General features: G+C 45.7%; 2 protein-coding genes and 1 long non-coding RNA gene across 10 annotated transcripts in view; 2 read left to right on the forward strand and 1 right to left on the reverse strand.

Moving 5' to 3' along the window:
* The first annotated feature begins 213 nt into the window (after window positions 1-213).
* On the forward strand, window positions 214-9,324 carry SKP1 (S-phase kinase associated protein 1). 3 transcript variants are annotated; one of them, XM_048319538.1, is made up of 7 exons: window positions 302-320; window positions 2,368-2,420; window positions 2,805-2,901; window positions 5,086-5,159; window positions 6,351-6,494; window positions 7,146-7,286; window positions 8,060-9,324. In XM_048319538.1, exons 3-7 carry the CDS (start codon window positions 2,805-2,807, stop codon window positions 8,093-8,095), a joined length of 492 nt encoding a protein of 163 aa, XP_048175495.1. In that variant the 5' UTR covers window positions 302-320; window positions 2,368-2,420; the 3' UTR covers window positions 8,096-9,324. The 3 variants fall into 3 exon arrangements, with proteins under 3 accessions (XP_048175493.1, XP_048175495.1, XP_048175494.1); XM_048319536.1 differs by lacking the exon at window positions 2,368-2,420 and having other exon boundaries at window positions 214-320; XM_048319537.1 differs by lacking the exon at window positions 302-320 and having other exon boundaries at window positions 2,368-2,447.
* A 1,684-nt stretch (window positions 9,325-11,008) lies between these two features.
* Window positions 11,009-25,976, reverse strand: part of TCF7 (transcription factor 7) — a 72,921-nt gene continuing 57,953 nt past the window's right edge. For 2 of the 6 annotated variants that reach the window (XM_048319531.1, XM_048319530.1), the window contains exons 6-12: window positions 25,366-25,452; window positions 23,614-23,724; window positions 23,236-23,398; window positions 22,916-23,023; window positions 20,272-20,320; window positions 18,632-18,704; window positions 11,009-14,768 (exon numbers count right to left, since the gene is read on the reverse strand). In XM_048319531.1, the coding sequence (XP_048175488.1) occupies window positions 14,468-14,768; window positions 18,632-18,704; window positions 20,272-20,320; window positions 22,916-23,023; window positions 23,236-23,398; window positions 23,614-23,724; window positions 25,366-25,452 (892 nt within the window). In that variant the 3' untranslated portion in view covers window positions 11,009-14,467. The remainder of the gene's footprint in view (window positions 14,769-18,631; window positions 18,705-20,271; window positions 20,321-22,915; window positions 23,024-23,235; window positions 23,399-23,613; window positions 23,725-25,365; window positions 25,453-25,976) is intronic. The other 4 variants (XM_048319532.1, XM_048319533.1, XM_048319534.1 and 1 more) reach the window with 3 other exon arrangements.
* Window positions 14,718-22,652, forward strand: LOC125333576. The gene is made up of 2 exons (XR_007206918.1): window positions 14,718-14,792; window positions 16,165-22,652. It is a non-coding gene; the product is annotated as an uncharacterized LOC125333576 (long non-coding RNA).

The raw sequence follows: 25,976 nt of genomic DNA on the forward strand, positions 1-25,976 counted from the left end.
GCCTATTGTGCGGCTCCTGGCGCGGCCCCGCCGCTGCCTGACAAACTCGTGCCCGGCCGCTCCGTCCCCTCAAACCCGTTTCGGCTCCGCTCGCCCCTCCACACCTCACGGAAAAGGGCGCGAGTATCACTTTTTACCCTTTGGGAGCCCCGGTACGGAGTTTTACTCAGGCGTTCGCGGCGGGCAGCCCGGGCGTTGCGAGGCGGCGAGAGGCGGGTCCTTCCCCTCCCCCCGCTCGGTATAAAAGCGCCACCGCAGTCGGGCCCGAGCGCCGCTACCGCCTCTTCACGGTCCGTTCGCGGAGCCGTCGCCGCCTCACGGTGAGGCCCGGCCCGGCCCGGGGAGGGGGCGGGGCAGTAGTAGGAGCTGTGTGGGGGTGGCGGGCCTGGTTTGCCGCGGACAGAGGGTCGGGAGGCCGTGGGGTGATCGCGGAGCCCGCGGCGGGGCAGGCTGAGACGTGAGTGCTCCTGGGCCGTACGGGGATGGAGCTCTGGGGGTTCGTTGGGGCCGAGCCCTCCCGGGCCATGCGGGAATGAAGCTCCCCGGTGTGGGGAACCTTGCCCGCGGGGGTGCTGAGTGTCCCGGAGCGGCCGCGCCTCAGGTGCGAGTTCGTTACCCGGCTCCTGGTTACCGGCGCTGGCGCGGGAGGCGAGGGGGAAGCAGCGGACATCCATCCGGAATGGCGCTGGGAGGCGTAGCTGTAGGTGGCTGAGCTCGGCGTTTCAGGCTTAGACATGTAAATTATCGCTATAATTCAGGTTTGGCTTCAGCCCGGCTCCAAGCCTGTTGGGCTGTTGTCGAATAAAGCTTTTAGGACTGGTTTGCTTAGTCACCCAGTAGTGCTGCTGCCCAGGGACTGTCACCTGCCAGGGCTGTACTGCAGCTTGCTAAAAATGACTTTTTCCCCCCCTATTTTCTAGGAAGCTGAGTTCTGTGGTATAAAAAAACAATGAAAATTTGATGAAATTCTGGTTTGTTGTCAGTGATAAGGCAGTAATTGAACTTCATTCTACCTGTTTCACACCCTCAGCAATAACTAAAAGTCTTGTTAGAAGAGGGTTTGGGTGATAGGAGGGAAATATCCTTGCAGGGGCTGCCCTGGCTAAGGCAGCATCCCTGCCTGGCCGGCTCTGCTGTGCAGCATTATGTAATCCCAGGCACAAGGAGGCTGGCGATGGAGCTGGGTTTGTTCTGGAGTGCTCCCAGACAGTCACTGCAAGAACAGATGCATTACATTTAAAATGTGTGCCTACAGCACTTTTTCCCAGCGCATCGTTCAAACGGCTAACCCAGAATGGTGCTTTAATCCAGATTTTGGTTTTGTGCGTGTGTGTAATATATATACTTGTACCTTTGGAACAATCATGACTATGTTCCTCCAGAACACCCGTCTTAATTAGAAGTAGCACTGTCATATAGGGTTACATTGCTGTGTAAACATTAACTGGCTGCTCACTGCCAAATGGAAATTAAAGCAATGAGGACTTGGGGCTGGTGTGAGCTGCTTAATAACACGTGTTGGCCGAGCCTCCTTTGGCCTGGGTTTGCGTAGGGCTGTCAGGCTCAGCCACACTACACTGATGAGCTCTTAGAAAGAGGTGATGGAAGTTTGCTGCAAGTGGTCCAACTAATTAACTGTTCATAGCTCAAGTACTACTCTGAGGAACTAGTGTGTGAGGCTTGTAAGTTTGATGGGGGAAGAACATTTGAAAATTAATTGAAATTGAAGGTAACTTGAGGACAAAAAAAGGAAACTGTTGCAATGGTTTGCTGCTAACGAATATTTTGAATGGTAAAGGAACTTACAACACATCCTACTAACTGGTTGAGAAGAAATTTATAAAACTTACGTGGCCAGACGGTTGTGTTAATAGTGCCCTTTGGCTGGTTCAAGTGCAGTGATAACCCCCACAGTCTCTATGTGTAGTTTCAGACAGAAATTGTAATCTCCTGGCTGCTGTCATGTGCTTTACTTCTGGGTTTGAGTTGTTACATATCTGGAAATACACTTTCTTGTAAAATTTGATTGTGTTTCTGCTAACGACATCTTTCAAGACTGCTGCCTCTTTATTGTAGGTCTTACTACAGTTTGTTTGAGAAACTTTGTTAAAATGCATGGTCATCTCAGATGCTAACAAAGTACTGGTCTTACCTCCTGCTTTTCAAGAGCAGTAGTGAGTGCTGAAGGCCTTCCTTGTAGGAGTTTATTGCTTTTTAATCTCATCAGAAAACCAAACACTTTCCTCAAGGAAAGCCTTTGATTCCGAGTAACCTGGTCTGTTTTAATTCTGTTTGGAGCAAGGGAGGCTGGACTAGACTCTGTCTAGGGGAATTCCTTCCAACCTTAATGCTATGATTCTGTTCCAGAGGCTATCATTTGAAAACTGCTTTTGAGATCTGACATCATTTGAGCAGTTGAAGTGAGTAGCAGTTGTTTGGATTTGAAGGCAAGTAGTGTTTTGGAAGTGTTGAAAATTATTTCAAGAGAAAGATAGCCCTAGTGTTATACTGAAAAAAAACAAAAGCACTGTTATAATCTGTGTATTTTATGCTTTCAAATTAAGGAAAAAAAGCTCATAAATTAGTGTTAGACTTCAGTCAATCCTTGTTTCTTAAGTATGAGGATTAATGAATTTAGGGCTGTTGATTCAAGCAGTGAATAATCTGAGTGTGCCTTAAGTGGCATTGGGCTATCTGCTGTTGGGAAGAAGCAATTTTAGCAGTAAAGGTGATGCGCATCTGAGTCAGCTGAACTTGTAATGTCTGCTGAATATTGTGTGGAAATAACTGTCCTTCTCTTGTAGATGCCTTCAATTAAACTGCAGAGTTCAGATGGAGAAATCTTTGAAGTTGATGTGGAAATTGCGAAACAGTCTGTGACTATAAAGACTATGCTTGAAGGTAAGAGTGTGAGACCCTGAGGAGGCCTCTTAGACAGGAATTGTGACCAGAGGAGACAAGTTGGTACTCTGCTGAAAAAGCATTCCCAGGTCTATGGAGCAGCTTGCTGTCTCCTGTCACAACAGCTGGAACTCCTGCTGTTGTAGCTGAAACTGTTTAGGGTGGATATGCTCTTGTAAAAAGCCCTGGTTAAGAGCACTTGCAGGGAGGCCAGTAAAATACAAGCAGCCCAGTGCCTTGCCTACAGTCTACTTCAGCTTTGTGAGAGTTAAGCAAGCAGAACATTAATAATATTTAAAACTTCAGTTTATTTAATCACACAAACGAGTCTTAGAATGTAAATATCACTTGTATGGAGTGGAAGATAATAAATCAATGCAATAAAGAGCTTGTATTGTGAGCTTGTGAATGCTGTTAAATTATTTGGGATAAATACTTAGGTCTGATCTCCTGCTGACATAAATTTGAAACAAAAGAACTCGTGGCGGGGGAGGGGAAATCTGCCAGATGGCTGGGATACAGAGCAAACTGTCTAATCCCTCTAGTGCAAATCCTCATTGTTTACTGGTATTTTTTTCTAGTTTTTGGATGTATTCATGGATTAACTTAGAAATAATTATTTCTGTAGATGTAGTTAATATTATGCCCTTGGATGTAAATCTTTGGTTGTGACACCTTATAAGAACAGTAAAAATAAGGTTGAATTATATCAGGCATTGAACACTTCTGGTAATAGGATGCTGTTGAACATGACTGGCAACTCAAACAGGAACTGGAATGCATTAGGGTGCACAATTCTTAGTTTTCTCCAGCAGGAGCTGTGTCACTGCTGGTGTTAAATGACACTCAGCTGGAAATGGAAGGAAGTTATTAATGGGAAGTGTGTATGTTGGGTACCATAAACTTGCCTCTTTCTAACCTGGGAGAGAACTAGTCTCCTAGTATAGGTGAAATGCCTTTTCGGTATGGGTGGCTGAACATCAGTTAATGTTTTGTGTGTTGGGTGCTGCAGCTGAGAGGGGAGGAGCTGAAAAGTTGGGTTGTACTGAGCACCATGGGACCACTAATGAAATATCAATTTTCTGCTAATGGATGAAATTGCTGGTTCAGAGGTGATGGTGACAAGTCAAGCAGAATTGACTAAACTTTAGATATTGCTTGAATTATTTCTGTATCTTTTAATGGCAGTGTTTCAGTTCTGAATCTTGGGAGTGATTTCAAACAAACAAGTAGTGTTAATTAATAGTCTACTGATAACAACAGTAGCGGACTTGTCTAAATACAGAAGTACATGATTTTTATCATGTACAAATTTGATGAGTGATGATGTTCGTATGTTCTTAAAAATTAAGTTCCTTGGTGATATAGAATTGGCTCATCTGTGCATGTAATGAGTGAAGGTCTGCATAGTTACTCAATTACATAACTAATTACAAGATGTCTTTGACAGCTAGGGTGTCATCCAACTGCTGGCATTTGGGTAATAAAAAAAAGCACATTCTCTAAGATGGCTAATGTGGTATTTGTTCTGTGTATCAAGCTGACACTTTAATTATATTTTTCTCCTAATTTTTACTTTGATTCCTTGATCATACCAAGGGGACAAATCCATATCTGTCTGGAGCATGCTGACAAGCTTTTAAAACAAGGAGTGTTGGAAGCATGCTTTATGAATGCTTTATTGATGGAAGGATTTGTACTGCTGTCTTACCATGTGAACTTCTTCAGCTGGTACAGGATCGGTACAAGTGATTCAGAGGCAGAGAGCAGCGTGTCTGTGGCTACAGTATTTCCTGCTCATGCAGAGGACAAGACATTGCATCTATTTACCACACTAGATTTGAATTCTTATTTAATCATAAATGGAATGGGAACCCTCAGTTAGAACTTGTGGGTTGAAACTGTGTAAGGGGTAAAAATACACAAATGTTTGTCAGATTGTTCAGCTCTCATTTGATGAGGCAGCCTTATCAGCCACTTAGCCTCAACTTGGTACAACCTAGCATGTATAATGTAGCTGTAGCTCCACAAAGCCTTCCAAAAGCTCCTGACTTCACAGTTTAGAGGTCCTTTGTTACTGATAATTCAGCCTCAGTGTTGTCAAAATAGTGAAGAATAGAGGAAGCATCCTAGTTCAGTGAATGGTTTTGTCTGCCAATTGCTCAGTCATCTTTCCATTTTTAGATTTGGGAATGGATGATGAAGGTGATGATGACCCAGTCCCTCTTCCAAATGTTAATGCAGCCATCTTAAAAAAGGTAAGATGATGAAAGTGGTTGTGCTGCATGGCAGTAAAGAAATGTGAACTTCATCTTGGAGCTGGGTATTATGAACTACTAGTTAAAAAATACTTTTCATGTGCTACAAGTGCATGAACGTGGGCATGTGGGCCAAGGCTGGCAGGTGGATAATGGCAGAGGACATACAGGGGTGACCTAGAACAGCAAGCTGGAGGCCGGACAGGCTTCCTAAGGTGCTGAAGTGGTGCTGGGCATCTGTGCACACAGACATTTCATGGTGTTAAAGCACTAATTTTAATTGGATTCTGTAAACTGAGGTGGCTGTTCATGAGATGCAAATGTTTGGAGAAAGGATTAAGAGACAGGCAGTGGTGAGAGTGACTGGCAGTGGCAGTGCTTAAGAGACACTGTGTGCACTTGGTGGTATTAAATTCATTAACAGGCCATGGTCATTGGGTCAAGGGGGAAGAGTGTAGTACTGTGGTATCCAAGATTCTTTTTGCTTTCAAATAGAAAGAGTTGTGCCAAAATAAGCACCAAACTATTGTGACTGTTTTGGGGTAAACACAGGGTTAGGAATTGTTTCCTAGTGAAGAGACACATAAATAACTTAAACTTGTGAAGGCTCTTGGGTTGATGAAATGGAACAGGATTGTGCTTGCAGTAGATCCCTGCTCCTTTTGTCTGGGTCGTGAGATTGCATGTTCCCAAACTAAAAAAAAAAAAAAAAAAAAAAAACCAAACCTGAGCCAACACTACTGACAGACTTGCTGGCTGAACTTTGTACTGGGGTGAATGTGACCTGCTGGTAGCTATTGCCACTCTGCGCTCTTCCCCCATGTAGTAGTCTGCTTAATACAAAATGTTTCTGTAAACAGATTAAATACAGCAAAATGAGGTTTAGGTTTTCTTTGTATAGCCTGTGTGTTAGCACAGGGACTGATAACTTTATAGCACCAGCAGCTGGCTTTTAAGATTAAGTAATTAACATGAAACTAACTCTGTTGGGATTCTTGAAAGCTGTTGTATTCTGGGATTGGGGATCAATTGTTCTGAAATGAAGATATTGGGGATTTGAACATGTTTGCACAGGATTTTAATATTAATCTAGAGAAAAAGGTACATTTCTTCCAAAATGAAGTTAAGTTTTAGTTGGAGTTTAATGGGAGAATCACTTGGATAAAACTTTAATTTCAAAACCATAATTAGGTGATTCAGTGGTGCACCCATCACAAGGATGATCCACCTCCTCCTGAGGATGATGAGAACAAAGAAAAGAGAACAGATGACATCCCTGTGTGGGATCAAGAGTTTCTGAAAGTAGACCAAGGAACACTTTTTGAACTTATCCTGGTGAGTGTCCTCAAGAAGTGCAAAGGTTGTGCCTGTGAAGTGAAGCTCTGCTATGCACTTGAGAAATAAAGCCTTTATGCTTCTTGAGTTACTTCTTCATTGGAAGCGGGGATGTGGGGAGGGCAGGTGGTTCTGGTAAATACTGACTGAAATTGCTGAGGATGTTGGAATGCTTGTTAGCCTAATGCTGGCATTAATCTATACTCACTCATCAATCTTTCTAAATATCAAAATTTCTAAATATAAAAATACTTTTCTAAATATCGCTGTCTTTTATTCTTGTGGCTCTCGAGTCCAAGTTGAGGGCTTATTACTAATTATGGAGTTCTGGAGATCTGCATAAGAACTAGACAACTGCATTGGCTAGTTAACAGTACTGCAACACTGAAGATCTTGGGTGTTTGAAGACTTCTGAAAGCTCTTTGTAAAAGGAGGAGCAGGAAGAATGTTTTTCATGGTACAAAGGACTCCTGTTTGGCAAGCAAGTTCTAGGTACTGTCCCTTGAAGGTTCTAGCTAGAAGCTTCTCAAAGCAGAGACGATCTGTTTGCATACAATATTCTACAATTTCAGTGTAAGCTTAAATTTGGTAGTACATCTACAGAGGCAGAATATTGATATGGAGGCTTTAAATCTGAAAACTCTTTTACAGGCTGCAAATTACTTGGACATCAAAGGTTTGCTGGATGTCACATGCAAGACAGTGGCAAACATGATCAAGGGGAAAACTCCAGAAGAAATTCGCAAGACATTCAATATTAAGAATGACTTCACTGAAGAGGAAGAAGCACAGGTACTTGATCTGGATTTAATTATAATTTAGCTGCCTGTTTCGTGCTGGATTACGGTGTGGTGCTTCCTAACTTGTGATGCAACAGACTTGTTACCAGTAAGTGTAAACTAATGCATCAACCCCTCATAATTGGGGTGGTACTAGTAGAAGACTTTATGATGTCTGCCACACTTGCAGCCTGACCTGCACACTTTGATCTGAAAAGGTCAAAACAAAGTGTATTGATTTTCTAGCTCCAGCATGTCTAGCAGGAAAGCAGGTAGGATTGTTTGTGGCAGCCTTAGTTTGCTGGTTTGGGCCTGTAGTAGGAATGCTGAAGATGTATTGCTGCATGTGGCTGGAAAGGTAAGTTTGGGTTCTCTAAGTAACAAACTCACTGATCTTAAAACTTGAGCAATAAACCAACTGCAAAATGGTAGAGTTGAGAAAAGCAGAGCTAGATGCCTGGTTTCTATACAAGGCAATGAGTTGTAGACTTGGATATCTTTTCAATGCTATGTCATGAAACAAACAACTTGGACTTAAGGTAATCTATTTGGTTACTTGGTTGGAAAATTTCAGATTTGATCAAACCTAGGCATGAAAAACCTGGCTTATATTGATGAACAGGCTAGTTTGGAAGACTGACTTTTATAATTGCAAAACCTGTGTGAAAAATTAAAGCTGCTTCAAGTTTGTCTCCCTGCAGTAAATAATCCTGAATGCTTATGGGTATTTACAGCCAAGGCTTAGAATTTCACTGCAGCATACTAACAGATAAACTACTCTTTCAGGTACGTAAAGAGAACCAGTGGTGTGAAGAGAAATGAAGTATTGTGCCTGACACTCGAACACTGTAAGGATTGTTCCAAATACTAGTTGCACTGCCCTGTTCATAATTGTTAATATTAGACAAATGCAGCAGCAAATGAAGTTGTGTTAGCAGGATATTGTTCCCTTTGCATGTGTAGTGTTTTTTTGAGTACAGATCTAAATCTCTGAGTTTTTACTAGTGTAATTGGATGTCTTTTTATTTTGCAATGAATAAAACTGAACTAAGTGTGGATTCTGTATGGGTAGTAGCACTTCAGGTTGTCATTTTCATTACACTTTTAAACTGTTGAAGTCCAGTTATAGTGCTAAGGATTGACTCTGTTGTAAATAAAAACATCTATGACTTCCCCAAGAAGAACAAAACACTTGTATTTACAGGGTATTGATAACTTCACAAAGAGAAACAAACCAGAATGTGTCTTGGGGTACTAGATAAAAGTTACTGGATTTCTTACAAAAACATTGTGGAAAAAAATTAGTATTACTTAAAGCTATATAATTTTCAAGATGGTTCTTGTCCTGCATTTAAAAAAAAAATTAAATATTTGACCACTTTCTGTCCTTTTAGTCTTGCCTTACAGACTAGTGAAAATGTGATTTAGAACTAAACAAGCTCCTAAATTTGAATACTTCAGCCATGTCTTGAAGACCTGCCTCTAGGTGATAGCAAATAAAGTGTGTTGCTTTATGCACACAATGGGTGTGGTTTTATACATGTTACTGTTTAAAGTGGAATCCAGATTTGACCAAAAATGACTGACATTACCAAAGTTAATATTATTGACCTGTGCATGCCATTAGTGGCTGGTTTTTAGGCAGTTTTAAAGACCCTTGTGATGTAGCTCTTGAAAACATGGTTTCATGTGTCCACAGGAAATCTTATGCCTCTGTATGTGATACTTCAGCTTGTAGAGACTTAATTATTGCATACAAAGCTAATGCAATATCAAGCTTAACTTCTTTGGACAAAGCCACTTGCAACTAGTTAAACAGTAACTGGTTTTCTGATTTTTTTTTTTTTTTTTTTTTTTTTTTTTTTTTTTACAGTTCCCTTATAGGGAGTAGGGGGATGGTTGTGTGGTAGATCTTTGAGGTGTGCTCTTAGCTTGTATTGCATTCCATTCTCTGTATAAACCTTAGAGTAGAATAAACCTTAATAAACATACTTATCTCACTTGAAATATTGGTGTTTCACTTCTGAATTAATAAAGGGCTTTTAAACTTTTGTTTGCAAATGGTTCTAGTTATTTGGAACTAGACAATATTACTGTCACTTATTGAGTGTAGAAATAATAGCACTGAGGCCGTGGTTAATTGAAGTAAAACAGATGTAAAGGGTTTTTTTTAAATGACTAATGCAGGGTACTAGTTAAGACACAGTGGGCAACTTTCACATGAAGTTGGGTGATGGTTAAATATCCAGAGAGATATTTTTTTGATAGCTTACCAAGATTACCTAAATTTTGAATGTGACCATTATGGAAAGCATTCAGAATTTGCTCTAAAGCAGCATTCAAACCCATGCTTTGGGTACAGCTCCTCCTCACATCTGCTTACTCAGGAGGTTGTGGGGCCTGCCTTTGTGCTGCTGTGCTTTATATGCGTGTCTTAGATGTTGTCAGTGGGCATAAAATACTCCACTGCTACACTTGGACATGCTGAAGCCTTTCCAGTAGCCTGTATTGCAAACAATGCACCTCAGTTTAAAAGTGCTACTAGAGGAAAATCTGATGTCATTTCTGTGACTATGTTTGTAGTTAATATTCAGCTTATGCTGGATTCTTACAAGAAATAAATCTGTGTGTGCAATGTTCCAGAGTACACTTGTTCCCCCTCAGAGTGCTGTGGCTAATACAGAAGCCTGGTGTAATTGTGTTTGGTGGCAGCAGCCTGTGTAAATTCCTTTGGGTGCTTGTCATGAGCCCAGCGTCAATGCTTGTTAGCAGCCACCACCTTGCACGATGCCTCATGGTGCTGTAGGGTGAGGGAGAGACATACTTTATCTTCCTCATTGCACTGCTCCAACTGAGCTGTGCCTGCATAACCACACCTGGGATAAAACTTGGTAATTGTGTGAGCAGCTGGCCCAAAGCCTGACCTGTGCTGGCCAAACATGCAGTGGTGGAGCCTCTGCTGCAGCTCCAGGTTGTGACACTTGGTTGTTGGCACTGAAGCACCTGTGGAGGTGTAGGGTAGGGCTGGTCTGTGTGCTCAAGGCACTGTGTAGCTTTGGCAGATTTGTAATAGTCTCAGTAGTCTTGCTTGGTAGGATTGCATACAGCTGACTTTGTCTAATTGAAATTCCCCTGTAGCACTGACTCAGACTTCAGCCAGATTCAAATTCTGTAGCTGCCTGGCAGGGATGGCAGCAGGAAAAGACTTTGTTTTCGACTCCCTCACTTACCTTACCCACTCCAGTAATACTAGTGCTCAGCTGTAGAGAAGGACAGTTGAGGAGGTGCTGAGCGTTTGGGTTGTCATGTGGCTGCTGCCTGTGTTCCCCGCTTCAGTTGAACCTGCTCCTAGCTACTGTAACAGGCACTGGCTGCCTACTCTGAAATTCCAGAAAGCAGAAGAGACTGATTTCTCTCTGTTATACTTTCTGTTGCTGTTTAACTTGTATGGTGCTTCCCTAACTTTTTTTTTTAAAGTCTGTGCGTGATCAGGGATCAGGCCTCTCTTGGATAAAGGGATTAAGTGTAGGGGTAGGGAGAGGGAAGGCTGGGTGTCAGTAGGAATTGTAGAAAAAATATTTTCTTCTTCCCCTTGGCTTACTATTTCAGTCTTACCCATTTAAGGTTATTGGCAGTTACTCTAAAAACTATTCAAATATACAAATGCTGAAGGGAAAAAAGAAAAGCAAGCAGGAATTGTCTTGAATGCTAAGAAATAGTTATTTGAGAGTTTGATAGCATTTTAACTTCCAGTGGCCTCTTCTGAACAGCCAGTCTGGCAATTACTTTATTTATAAAGCTATAAACATACTTTGAACATAAAAGCCAAAAAATACAAACTCAGTGAAGTAAAAAAATTAAATGATGGATCGTCATTGGACAAATGAAGGTACAGCTGCAAAACATTTTCCCCTGCTACATACATACAGTGGTTTTACTTGTTTTAATGAATTGGTACTTCCATGACTTCTACATTCAGACTGATTTCAGGAATTCAAATATCTGTTTCAGGAAGAGTTAAAACTCCTGTAAAATAACTAGAAAAAAATTCTTGTTGAGAATCTCCTTCTACTAAAAAAGAGTATTAACACAAAATAGCAACACTTCATATAGCAGTTCTAAAGACACTTTTTTTTGGTATTAATAAGAGTAACTTTGTTTTGGCATTGGTTATCAGCCGTGGGACCATGGAACAGAAGTCGGTCATGCTGTTTTGTCTTGGAAAGGGGCAGCCTAAAGGTATCTCTTTGTGTGTGTTGGAATAAAAATGAAATTTTCTCAGTTACCCCAGTATAAACTGCCTGTAGTATATCACAAGTGGACATTCTGAGTTTATCCTGCAGTAGCTGGAAGCACAGGGTAAGGTCTGGCCATAAACCTGCATGCATAGAGCAGAGTACAGGCAAAACAATGCTGTGGGTGTGACTGCTCCAGCTCTGGGGCTCTGAAAATGCTTCTGTGCTACGAGGGCCCAGGGAACGGCTCCTGGAGAGGGGGTGTTGGGTGTCACTAAAGAGCTTTTGCAGGAATCAGTTGGAATAACAATAGTGAGAGGAGGCTGTAATGCAGATGAGCATTTTGCTGGTCGAGGCAGGGACTCACAACACCGTGGAGGGGCCAGAGGAGCCTTGAAATAAGTGGGTGAAAGTCCCAGAGAGTGAAATGAATGAGGGCTGGTCTGGGTGCCTTGGCCAGTTTAATACTGATCAGGACTTACCCTGAAATTTCCTCTGGTGTGATTTAGACACATCTGCTTTTCCTTTTATACCTGCCTTTGCTTTGCTGCTAAGTTACATCTGTCATCCAACCATGCAGTACCAGTCGGGTGTTAAGTTACACCAGCCTTACACCTAGTGTGGGGTACACCAGGCTATGGTGGCTGGTCTGTCATCTGTGGTGTCTCCAGTAGGTGACACTTGTACAGCACCTTACAGCAGAGGGTCTCAGAGTGACAAATGATGAGCTGAAACAGCCATTTTCTAAAGCTGGTTTTTTTGTTTGTTTGAAAATCAGATGATTAAAGAGACCATGTCAGATCTGGCAAGAGTCTACCGAGCTCCTCTGTTCAGCACTGGAACATGCTGTTGGCTAAACTTGCTAAAATAATTTAAAATGAGCAGATTGCATATTGATCTAGTGCTATGTAATTAACCCTCTGAGTGCAGTCAGTACACGAATGTACAGTTGGCATTGGATCAGGTAATGCTATTTCTCCAAGGGTTAAAATGGTTCAAACTTCAAAATTACTCTTTGCAAACTTGTCAGGTTTGTGCACGTAGCTTTCTATCAGTGCTTCTGAAGTTACATTTATACAGGAGAGGAATCAAGAAATAGGTTTAGATCTCCTAAACTAAAACCAGAAATAAAAAATCTACACTACTATAAGCAAAACTAGCTAAATAAAGGGACTAAAGCCAAAGCTGCTCTACAGACTAGTTAGGTTTAGATTTTTTTTTTTTTTTAAATTTTAAATCTTTGAGGCATAAACTTGGTTAAAAAGTTATGTTTCATCCAATGTAAAAAATTATGGTTTATGTTTTTGCATTAAGAAAAAAATATAAAAATATTTTGTACATTATAAAGGTCATCTTAAATTTCTTGTAGTTCTACAATAATATTACTACATAATTTGTATTCAGTACTCCAGAACCTATTTATCAAGTAGGAAAAAAATAGTGCCCCCTCTACCTCTGTGTGGTGTCATTTTTCTCTTCAGCAGTCTGTAATATATTTCTTTCAAGCAGGAAAAGAGTCTGCACTGGACTAGACTGTGGTCTCTGAAAAGACTGTAAACCTGAAGTAAATCCAGCATTTGGAATTATTTGGGATTTACACCAGTTCATGGAGATCATAATCCATCCACAGTGTTTTTTGTTTATCAAACTCAAAATATAAATACAATACCAGAAACCGGTAAACATTTTCAAGCTGAAAAGAATACATTAACATTTGGCATCGTCATTGGGGTGGAGGGAGAGTCTTTTAGAAAAAGCTAGAATAAGATTTTTTAAAAAGTTCTACACTGAATCATGAAGAACAGGGTTCCCTTCTTGCCGAGGGTACGTACAGACGGATGCCTACAGCCCAGGGCAGGGTAGTGAGTGCTGCTCTGCTGCCACACTGCCCCGGGACGGGAGAGCTCACACCTCCCCCCTGTCTGCTGGGCCAGCGTGGTCCTCAGCCCTGGGCTAGTGTGATCCTGGGACACTGGCCAGCCTGCCGGGGCTGCTGGCTCCCCACATGCCCTGCCCTGCTCACCGCTGTGGAGGTGCAGAGCTCAATCAGAGCCTACAAAACCAACAGACTGATTTCTGAGGCTTTGCCCAGCCTGTCTGGTGAGATTTCTTACCATCCACATCTGCAGAGGACAAATCCTAACAGCAGGGCAAACCCTGCATCTGACTGATGCCCTGAGCAACTATCAGCCCTTCTTCCAGTGGCTGGTCCGTGCTCCTTTGCCCAGCTGGTGCTCCCTTTTCCTCTGCCGTGCGGTACGACCGTGGAATGGGACATGTCTGCACAGAGACCTGTTACCTGAAAACAACATCTTCCTGTTCTCAAACAAGAAGTTAAAAAAATTCACCTCATTGGTTTAAATATTTAATGTCTCTTTTACCCGGTCGGATCAGAACACCGGCAACGCTACGTTTACTTTTCAGATATAAGGGCTTTAAAAAATGCTCCTATTCCAGCTTTTCCAGCTCCGTGATGTAACGCCTATGAGAGATCTGTGGGTGACTACACTTTCAAGCAGCTCGGAGGGCAGGGAGCGGAAGCCAGGGTTAGACTGACAGCACCTACCACCTACAGCAGCAAGCTGGGGATGTGACTTTGCTCTCCGCCACACTTACAGATAACGCAGTAAAAAAGAAACCAAAACAAAACCCCAAACAAACAAACAAAAAAGCATCACAGGGCAGGGACAAAAGGCTCGTTTACTCATCAGCACTTTAAGTTTTGGCAAGTACTTATTTTTTACGTTTTTTTAAATTGCTTTTCTATTTTTATCACCCCTCCCCTCCAAAAAAACCCCAACCAAGTGAGTTTTCCATCATCCTTTAAGTCATCGTGTCGCCAAACTTTGCATGTTTTACAGTGAGATGGGGATTCGGCTGGGCCTCTGGTCCTCGTCCAGGTGCAGCGGAACCAGGTGGGCGAGCGGAGTGCCCGGCGTGGCCAGCGGCTGGCGAGGGACTATGTCCCCGAGGAGGCGCGGCTGTAGGCGGGGGGCGCGGCGGGCGCCGAGGAGCGCCGGGCGCCGGGTCTGGAGGGGCCGGAGGCGGGCGGGAGGTGTGCGGACACGGGGCAGGGGTCGGGCTGGTCGCGGTGCGCGGGGTCGGCGGGGGCTGCGAGCTGCTCTGACGGGAAGGCGGAGGGGATGCATCGGAGTGCGTCCGGTGGGGATGGAGGGGAGTCTATAGCACTTCCATCGGAAGAAACTGGGCTGGCACAGCGTCCTTCTCCTTGTAGGTACCGAATGCACTTCTTTTTCCTCCTGGAACAGCGGAGACAGGCCTCTGTGAGTAACGGGAGGGTCCCGGCACCCTGGGGGATCCGCCGTCCCCTTCTCCCCGCGGGGCTGGGATGCCGGCGGCGCTGCAGCGCTGCGGGGACACCGCCGGGCGGCGCCTGCGGGCCGGGAGCGGGGCCCGCGGGAGAGGGCTCGGCCGCAAGGGGAGAGGAGGAGGAGGAGGGCATGAAGCAGCAGTAAAAATCAAAATGCAGTAATAAAAATGAAAACAGGAAAAAAACCCAAACCCAAAATAATTATCAAAGCCATGAAATGACAATAATAATAAAAATTTAGAATAATAATATAAATAGTAATTAACACCCAAAAAAAAAAAAAAAAAACCCCCACAAAAACAAAAAATCAAAAGAATAATAAAAATCCAACCCGTGAGGTCATTCCTCACCAGCCACCACCCCAACTGCTCGAATTCTGGGAGGCTGTGTGGGTGCCTGGCTCTCATGAGTTCAGGACTAAAGCACTGCCGTGGGTCCCCTCCCCACCTGCCGCAGAGCCCACGCAGGGCCCACGGGACACTCATGTGCGCTGGTGTCACAGGGCAGGTCGGCACCACTGTGCTTAGCAGCGCCAGGTTGTGCCTTGCTAGGACACTGCCCTTCACGCCAGTCTCGGCTTTTCTCATCCCAAAATCTGAAGGTTCCAAGACCCCATTTCCCAGCACTTTCCTAGCCTTGTGCACAGTATCATCTACTTAGAACCACAGACTGGTTTGGGTTGGAAGGGACCTTAAAGCTCATCCCATTTCAACCTCCCTGTCATGGGCAGGGACACTTCCCACTAGACCAGGTTGCTCCAAGTACCATCCAACTTGGCCTTAGCACTCAGCTCTTCTCTTCTGCTCTGAGTTATCTCTGCATCTGAGTGTACTTTCCATTCATTCCCACCTCAGTGATGCAGCTGAGCAGAAAGTGCTCAGCAGCCATTCAGGAAAAGGGAACAAAATAGCCTGTGACTGGCTGGAGGGAGATGGTCTGAGCGTGTCTGTGGTCCTGCTTCGAAAGCTGGAACAGTCCCGAGGCCTTCAGAGGACTTGTTGCTCCTTGGAGGGCAGATCACCCTTAACCTGCTCACTGAGCTAAGGGAAAATCAGCCCTGACAGAGCTACCAATCACACTTCAGCCCGTGGAGTTCCTGGGCAGGAAATGTTTGCTGTGACCTCCCCTTGGGATGTGACCTCTCCCCTGGAAGTGGAGTATAGGTACAAAATGCAATGTGGGCAGGCACTGGGGAGAAAGATTTGGCAGAAGGATATGAATGGTCCTGCAATGGTGACAGACTCAGTTCCATGCTTCCATTCTGTGGAGTGTGATAGAGGTCATCAGCTGGGGATGGCTTTACTAACCCAAAGGGGTTTTTACAGGACAGTACCCATCGGGGGCAGTTCTCCTCTCCCAGCTCTGCTCTTCTAAGAAGAAATCTGCTGGGAGCAGGAAGGTCCTGAAGGCAGCAGCACCTGAGAGCAGGGACCAGCCTCCCTTCATTCCTCCTGGAAGAAATGTTCAGGTTCCCTACTTGTTTGGATGTTATGATTTGGGGGTCTCAAAAATGCAAGTCACACATCATTCTTGCTGTAGCTGGGTTTGGCCATGATTCCTTCACATCCTGTGACAATTCTGTTCAGTATTTATCCCAAGTTCCAGGTGTCACCTTGTACTTCCAGATTATTTTAACTACCCCCTGGCTGTCCAGAGTCAGTCCCTACCCTATCTTGTCTTCGCTCTTTGCTGAGCTGGTTTTCCTTCTCTCCATGTGACAGATCCCTTATGTCACCTGCTTTGGGTCCTTGAGCACCTCAGTATAGATCCTCACACAAAAGAGCTTTCAAGATGTCACCTTAATAGTATCGAGGGGATAATTCCTCTGCTGGAGACTTTACAGCTAAAACAGGTAAAAGAACATCGCCCACCTGGCTGTCTCATTTGAGGAAAACTGATCAAATGGAGAACTTGCTAATGTGGGCACACACCTTTCTTTGATCTTCCTAATGAAAAACCAGACCCTGTGAGAATGTGTATTAACTAGTCCAGTATTAAACATGACTTGCACTGGAAGTGAACAAGAGCAGTGCTATTCCTGCTGTCAGTGCCATCACTAGCCGTGGTGACCCAATTAATGTGATAGGAAACACAACAGCTCAGCTGAACCAAGTATTCAACTTGAGGGTATTTTCCATGGGCAGTAATCCCCCAGAGACAAGCCTGAGGAGGAGCTTGTGTTTCCCACAGACATCTTGGGAGTAGCTGCAGCATAGAGTTTCAATGACCTGTTTAAGATTACAAGAATGTGTCCATTGATTCATTCGATTTAAAGAAACAGGGAAAAAAGCAGATGTGATACTACAGACTGCTGATAATGGCCCAGTCCATGGGCTATGCTGAGGTGGGTGTTACACAGCTAAAGGAACTGTTCCCTCTCTCTTTGGGAACTGCAGCACCCTGGAGTGTTTGTCCAGGGTATGAGGGAGGAGTGTGAAAGCTCTAGAGCAGGAACACTTAGTCTTAACCAGTTAACCTCTCCTGTGGAGTGGAAATCCTCCTGTGGAAGTTGTTCTCCACAGGTAAACACAGCACATAGGACAGGAGCCCCTGAGTGGCAGCAGCGCGTTAGTACGGGAATTGCAGAGCAGCTCTGGCTGACCAGGGCTTGGTTACACAGGGTACACGAGAAGAGCATGCCAAGGTGTCCGGGCACTCCAGCAGCCTGTGTTAATTGGGAAGTGGTGCAGAGGAGAAGCTGAGTTCAGAGCTGGAATGGAGGCAGAGGGAAGGTGGAAGAAGTGCCCATGGAAGAATGGGGCACTCAGCCTGGCGGCACAGCTGCAGGGGGCATGGGGGGTTCCAGCAACCCCCTCTGGACATTCAAGTATTTATGAGACACTAAGGGAGCTGTGTCCAGATTCTTAATCAATTAAAAAATGGTGCTTGATGACACTACCCAGGGAATAAAAGGAGAGCAGGGAGCTCTGCTGCTGTGGCACATTGACGTGCAGGAGGTGAGCTCATGTCGGACTCAGGCCCAGTGACTGGAGCTTGGGGTGCAGCAAGGTCTGGGCCAGATTTGGGCCGACTAAATGATTTTAGACACTTCAAGCTGAAGTGAGCACATCAAGCAGTATTTCCACCTTTTTCCTCAATGCGTTGGTGCAAAACTGCAAATTGCAGACCTCTGTCCAAGCTGGAGTCTCTCTGTGCTCTGGCACCGAGATCCAGAAGCTCCCAGGAGCTTTTTCTGCCTGGCTGCCTTTGCAGGCCCTCTGAGCCAGACAACACTTGGTTGATGCACCAAACTTTACTATTGCCTGGCCAAATCCATCTCTGGAAGCCTGAAGGGCACAGCACTGCTCTGTTTTGCTGCTTGAGGCTGTCCCACCCCACCCATGGTGGATACTGCAAAATTTAAGGCTCAGGAAGAGCTGGATCTTGAAATACATGGTTAGCCCAGTATAAATAGGACAAAGAAACCCATTAAATCCTCACTGCTGGCCCTAGGGTGCCACTAATGGGATTGGAAAACACTAATGGAGGAAAAAAAGCCTCATGTCAGGGTCACAGAGGCCTCCATCCTAGAAATAAGCTTTTAAGACCAGGGCAGTCTATCAGCTGAGGAATACGTCCAGCACTAAACCAACACTGCCCCAGAAGGGATAAGAAGCCCAGACTACAGCCTGTCCCTTGCAGCTCAGAAAACTCCTGAGGATGCCCAGAGCACAGCCCATCCCTGCCTGGACAGAGCAGCCCCCACTGGCATTGGGATGGCTGCGGGAGGACACTTGGAGCTGAACCCACTCTCCCAGGAACACCCAGCAGCGAGGAGATGCCGATACACACCTGCACGGGCCGCACCAGTCCGTTTGTTGGTTGAGACCAAAGCGAGCTCTGCATTTCTTAGGAGAGGCAGGATCTGAACACAGAAGCATGCGCGGCGGAGAATGGGCAAGGCAGAGGCACAAAGAGGAGGAGGAGCACGAGGAAGAAAAGAGGCAACATCATTTTAGCCACTTTAACACACAACTAACAGACTAAAATCCCATTATTTTCTGCTACAGAATGGCACTGGCACCACCTGGAAGAAAGTGATCGTTAGGCAAATATCAGTGATCACTGCTGACAGCTGGAGGTGGTTTGGGAAACAGCTTTGAGAAACGTGGGCAATTACGGGGAAATTCACAGCTCTTCAAATTTCTTAAGTCTGGAAAAGCTGCCAAATCCCAGAGGCAATGCCTGACTCCTGTGTCTGCATCCTTACCTGCTCCCTCCCTTTCCAGCAGCGACTACGTGCGCTGCCAGCGAGCTCGGACTGTGCACGGAGAAAAGAGGAGGAAACGTTGCAGAAGCAGGCTGAAAGCAGAGTTAGCACCAAGGAGACCCAGGCCCAGGGTATTCCACCCTGCCCCCCATCATAACCCTTCCAGTTTTAATGGAAAAGCTGTTCTCCACAGCCTTTCCTAAAACGTTGCTGTTTTACTGTATAATTACAAGACTCATTAGGGTGAAGCCCTGTTTGCTTTCAGGCACATCATGTTTTTTTCTAGTGTTGTAAGTGAGATTTGAACAGCACATTTCTGTGCTGGATTCAGCCTCCCTCTTTCAACCACCATCAATGTCTCGTGTACAACCAGTGGTTGGTTTTAAATCTGTAACAGTCAAAATTATCATTTTTGTATTATACAGACAAAACATATATATGCATATATAAAAATACATAATGCACTCTACATAAAGGCCTAAAAGCTTGTATTCTTCTTATCAGACTCAGCAATGAATGAGATCAACAGTGCTAATTAAACTGTAGGTATTACTGGGACACATCTCTTGATAATGATTCCCTTTATAATGAATATTTATTGGTAGAGTTAATATTTATTCCTGATATGGCAGAAATACTTCAGAAATCAGCACATGAAGAGCCTTGGATGATGGGAATGTGTCTGTGACCAGCTGAAATCTGTTGAAAGGGCCTTTTCTAATCAGCAGGGTGGTACAGGGAGGCAGCTGGTACTGGGGTTTAGTATGACTTTGCTTCAACTCCACATTACTTTGACATAACAACCAAACTTGGGTAGTCCCATGAATGATCTTCAGTCCTGCCACTGCATTTCATCCCACACACAGCATGGATGCATTTGAGAGGAGTTTTCTTTAGTTAATAACATCTGTAGGTCTGATGGGGACATTCACCCTGGATATTTTCAATAGATTAAGGCTAGTGATAGTTCATATGAAGTTATTATACACCTGCCAAAATCTGATCTTTTCAGTTTCCACACACTACCCATGTTCTAAATCAAACATGTCTATTAAAAAGTCACAGAAAGGTTAATTTACCATGTCTTAAAGAAATAACGAATGTGTATTTCTCTAGTTAAGCTCAGGAGAATAACAGAAAACATGGTGAAACACAACAACTGCTTCGGATTCTCCCATCTGAGCAGGAAAGCTGAGACAGCTGCCAGGCCGCACGCACTTACCTGAGTTGGAATCTTGCTGCTTTTCCCGTGTTCGTCTCTTCTTTTTCCCCTAGGAAATCAAAGGAAAGGCCGTTACCTGTGCTCCAGAAAACTGAGGGTGCTGTGCAGGGTTTTTGGGACTGGACTGGGTGCTGGGGATGGCTGCTGCCTCCCAGATGACCAGATCTGGTAAGAGTCACGGTGCTGCTGGCTTAGCCCATTCCAGGAAGAGATGAACTGAATAAGGCTGCAAAAGGGACTACTCAGGTTTATCTATGAGGATGTCCCCTTCCTTTCTCCTCTTCCCACTCCAATGCTCCTAAGAAAAAACTCAGGAGGAACTCTCAAAGTGAAACCCATGTGTGCTTTTGTGCACTTGCTATGGCTTCTGCACAGCACACATTCGTTCTGGGCTGGTGCCTTTTCTCAGGGATTACCCCTCATTTCCATTACCCCCGGATCCAGCACCACAGGGCACTTTGGCTCAGCACTTTGCATGAGATCTGTGCATATTTAGAAACTGCAATAAACTCAAGAGGCGATGGCAGCCATGTCCCCACTCCTACCCCCATGTCTGCTCCATGCTCTGGTTTATGAGTCCAGGACCATGCTGCAAATGCAGCTAAGACCCAGATTTATGCTGCAGGCTGTGTCAGAAGGTGTGAGAGAAAATGCTAGTGGATGTACATCAGCTGTAAAAAAGCCAGTGCCTGTGCCTGCGCTGCTCAGCACCTCTGCCAACTCCTGCCAGAACTCCTTAGCCCACTCTGATGCACCTCACCTGGGGATCCCACCCATTACTGCTTTAATTAATGAATTGATAATTTAATTAATAAGTTTATTGAGATTAATATAATTAAACAAGATTTGCTGCATGCAATGGAGAGAGTATGATCAATAGCTGATGCTCCTGTTATATTCTTATTCCTCCTCCTCACATTTCTAAGAAGCACTTGGTCCATTTTAGAACCTTCCCTATTTCCAAAACATGCTTTAATGTGGTACCTTATACCCAAATAGAAGTTGGTCCTTGATATTCCCTGATTTCAAATGGGAAATAAAGCTTTAGGAAATCCCCAGAAATTTATTTTTAAATAATACTAATATATTTCAATGCTTTTGCAGTTCTGAACCCATCTCTCATTCTTCTTTCACTAATAAAAAAGTCCTATTTTATCCCCAAACTGCCTCTGTGATTCACAAGATGCTCATCCCCTAATGAGCTGATTAATGAGGGCACAGCAGTGCAGGAGCAAATCTGGCTGTGTGGAGCAGGCAGCTCCCAGGGCTGCCTTTTGACCTGTGACTTCTTATATGACTTTTTGTGGTTTGAGTGAAGGTGGAAAGCTCTGAGCTGTGGTAAGCTTTTTCTTCAGTGGGGGAGCAACTGTATTTCCTGCCTGATATCCGCATCACATGCTTCAGAAGTGACCTACATTCCTCCTCCTCATCCTCCTCCTCCTCCCTGCTCAGCTCCAGAGAGAAAAGCATCTCTTCCAACAACCAGAACACCCAAACCAGCTGGTTTACAGTGCTGGGAGGACCAATATGCACCTTTGGAGCCCACCATCTATCTTCTGGAACAAGGAACCAGCCCTTGGCTCCCCAAGGAACCAGATGAAGATGCTACAGGACTTGGATTTCCATGGAGGATGTGCTTGGTCTTGGAGGAAGATGGTGTCATGTTCTCAGCAGTGCTGCTGCCCTCCAGATGTTAATGCCCTCCAGATATGTGCCCATCAAAATGTGGGGGCTTCCCATCACCTCTGCTTTTTCTGCATCATCTCTGCCCTCTGTGTGTGGGGGGACTTTGGGGTGGTTTGGGTCTGTTTATAGGTGTTTTCTTGCCCCTGGTGGAGTTTAGTCACTCTGGAAGGAGGGCTGGAGTCAGTGTGGGATGGATGGGCACTCACTGTGCAGCTCCCAGGGTTAAGAAAGTGTCTGTGAGGGAAATGATAGAGATTAAGATCAAAAGGACAGAGCCCATGAGAGATATCTGAAGACTTAGGTGTCCTTTGCTTTAGTTCTCTAATGAGCTTGTTAGGCATGTAATAGCAAAACAGTCATGAAAGTCACAAGAAAAGACTCCCTACAAAAAGAGCCACTATTTTAAATCACAGCATCATATAATGATTTGGGTTGAAAGGGACCTTAAACACATCCTGTTCCAAGCCCCTGACATGAGCAGGGACACCTTCCACCAGACCAGGTTGCTCCAAGCCCCATCCAACCTGGCCTTGAACACTTCCAGGGATGTGGCATCCACAACTTCCCTGGGCAACCCATGCCAGGGCCTCCTCACCCTCACAGATACCTCACCTGCTGTCCAAGAGGCACAAAGCAGTTTGTTTCCATAAAATTGTATTTCCAAGGATAAAATTATATTTCCACAGCACTTAAAAGCTTCTCTTCATTTCTACTTGTATTTGCTTAGACAATAAGCAAATAAATGCCTGTGGTTGCTGGGGGCTGTATCATTCATCCTTTAGACAGGCAATAAGCCAAGAGGGTGTTCAAAATACTCCTGAAATGTGAATTTCTGTGGCTCTTGTGCTGCCAGGAATGGCACTGCCAGGACCAGGTGTTTGGTAAATGCCAGCTGTCAGCCCCCCAGGTCATTTTGGGCCATGCCACAGGGCAGGGGTCCGAGCATGGTGGCACTTACGTAGTTGTCTCTGGCAGACCAGCCAGGGTAGAGCTGCATGTGGAGCTGCCGTTCCTTGCGGGCCAGTTCGTAGTACTTGGCTTGTTCCTCCCGGGACAGCGCATGCCACTGCAAGGACAAACAGCAATGAAGCACGGCCCCGCTGTCCCCTCCCAGCCCTGCCCACCATGGCCACCCCGCCCCAGGGCACATCTGGCCCCCTGTGTTTGTGGGATAAGAGCACCCGGATTTGAAGCAGATGCTGGCTATGTGCTTAAGAGTAGCTGCAAGGGACAGGGATGTGGCACTAGGTGATGACACTGGGCCCCGTGAGCTCTTACCCTCCTTCCCAAGATCTGGTTGATGGCAGCACTCTCTTTCAGGGTGCACTCGGCGATGACTTTCGCCCGCATTTCTTTCATATACAACATGAAAGCGTTCAGGGGCTTCTTAATAGTGGGCTTCTTGGCTTCCTTCTCTCTCTTTGGTTCTGGTTGAGGTTTCCTTGGTGGGAAAAAAGGAGGGGCTGTCAGCATCAGAGCCACCAGAAGACTTGACCCCAAAACAACCCAACAGCACGAGCAGGTGGGGGGCCCGAGATCTGCTCCTCAGATGCAGAGCTCAGTGTTCATCCATCCTCCTCCCATACGAGCACTAAGGGTGATAAATGAAATGGGTGTTGACGTGCTGGTGCTGCTGAGCCAGCACTTCCCACTCACATGTTTCGGTCGTAGTGCTCCATCTCTTGCTTGCCGGAGTGGGGCACGATGGCGGGGTGCGGGATGCCGGTGGTGTGCATGCCAGAGCCCAGCATCAGCGGGTGAGTGAACCTGCAACAGAGAGTGGGTGAGCCGTGCTGGGAGGGCTGCACCGTGCTGGGGACACTGCAGATGCCGGGCAGCCAGGGCGGCGTCTCTTGGAGTGCACTCTGATGTGGCGGAAGCAGACGGAAAGCAGAAGACATGGAAAGCACGCAGGTGCTGCTGGGCTGGTGGGGGCAGGCAGTGCCCACCACCCCTGGGTCACCCTCGTGCCATGGCTGGTCAAGCCATGGGCACGTGGATGGAAAGGATCCGGTGCCACAGTGAGGGAACCCGGCTGCAGCAGGAGCCAGCCTGGCTGAGATCAAGGGTGCTTTCACCCAGCAGTTTCAGCTACTCAGATCTCTGTTGTTGCAATATCTCATTAGCACTGCAGAAAGAAACAACAAATTCAACCTGGCACTTGGATGGGAGAGATTAGGACCACTCCACACCTACCTTTTAACAGAAATAGACTAAGTCTGAACATGAACCCAACTGCAACTCTAGGAGGTGCACCTTGCCTAAGCAATGCTCTCCACAACACGGGCTGAGATCACGAGAGGTCTCATTAGCTCTCAGGCTTCATTAGCTCTCTCCGGAGTTTTGGAGGATAAAGCCAGCAGAGTCAGCTTTGCCAAGCTTGCCACTTTATGACTGGAGCTTGAGATGGCAGAATTGCCCATGGGAGATGAACTGTTCATTAGATATGCTGGCACGAAAAGAAAAGCTGTTTAATTTAATCCACCAGCACAGTCTGATCCTTATCTGACCAGGTGTACTTTCTCGGCTGCAGCAGTGCTACAAAATCCACCCCAAAATCCTGCAGGCAGGAGCTCGTGGAGGCTGCTGAGGCTCCACAGGGAACCGTTACCTTCTCTTGCCTTCACTTTCAAGGCTGTGCAAGGGTGATGCCTTGCGAGAAAGGAGGCCTGGCAGCACTCCCTCCCCTCTTCCGCAGGATCGAAGGTTGCACAGATCCAGGTTTCTGCATGGCTAAGGGCTCGCATGAGCAAGGGTTTGCATGGTTTTCCTGTGGGAAATCTCCACTAACAGCTCTTCAGGACAACACGAAGCAGAAGCAAAAGCTGGTGTGGCCCTGGCATCCCTATGAAGCCACGGGGGCTTTGCCCAGCAGCACGCCTGAAGAGCTGGGCTCTGTGATTCCCATCCACAGGGGATGCATTTTGCTCACCCGAAGGCAGAAGCTGTGCTCATATCTCACAGAATTGACTTGTGCCAATGGGAGGGCAGGAAATCACTGCCCACTCCTGTCTTGCTTTTAAAGCTGAGACCAAGTAAACCAGATCCATCTCTGCAGAGCAAAGTGGTGGTGGCAGCAGGGACACACTCAAGATTAGGGTTAGTGACGTGGAGCAAAATCCTGAGCAATGGATTCCACCCCATTCTCCCAGTGCTGAGCTGAAGGCTGGAGTTTCTGACTCTCTTTAGAGTTCTGCTGATTGAAGCCCAACTGTTGTGCATCCTTCATCCTGGATATTCCCCTGAGCACCCTCTGGACTGCCTAAAAGCACCTTCTCTTCCCACGCCTGCCCCAGGGAGGGCGCGTGGCTGTCCCTGGGTGGCTGTGGTCTGCTGCAAGCTGCTACTGCACAAACTGCAAGCTGCGCGACCAGCTGAGCTGCCCTGTCTCACACAGCTCATACTCACCTGGAGAAAGAAGCCCCAGCAGAAAGCGCTGACGAATACGGCTGTCTAAATCCACATGACGGGAGCGGATAGACAGACTGGCTCTGCCTGGGATCAGGAAGAAAGAGTCTATAAAGTATCCACAGCTACGTGGTATTTCCTACAGATACCCTTTGCTAAGGGGACTCAGAGCACTAATGCCCCTGGTTGGGGGGACACTCGGTGTCCCTTGGGCTTGAGGGGCAGTGTGGGATTTGGATGTTATTTTGAGAGAACCTCGGCCTTCCTACAAAGGTTGGATCCAATTCTGACCCCCTTCTGCCCCTGGTACTGAGTAATGCTGCAGCTTTGAGTTTACCCAGTAATAATGCAAAATGCAGAGGTGTGCTGAAAAATCAGGAGATGTTGCTATTGCACAGAAGAAGTTATTCGTAAGAGCACAGTGTGACCAAAAAAACTAAAGCCTGCTCAGATTCTCTGTGTGGTGCATAAGAAGCTGCACCAGGAGGATACATATGAGGAAAACTTCCTTACTGTGCAGTGACCAAGCACTGGAACAGGCTGCCCAGAGAGGGTGTGGAGCCTTCCTCACTGGAGATACCCCAGGATGGTCTAGACACAATCCTGTGCCA

Source organism: Corvus hawaiiensis, chromosome 15, assembly GCF_020740725.1.
Source record: "Corvus hawaiiensis isolate bCorHaw1 chromosome 15, bCorHaw1.pri.cur, whole genome shotgun sequence".
Classification (NCBI taxonomy): Eukaryota; Metazoa; Chordata; class Aves; order Passeriformes; family Corvidae; genus Corvus; species Corvus hawaiiensis.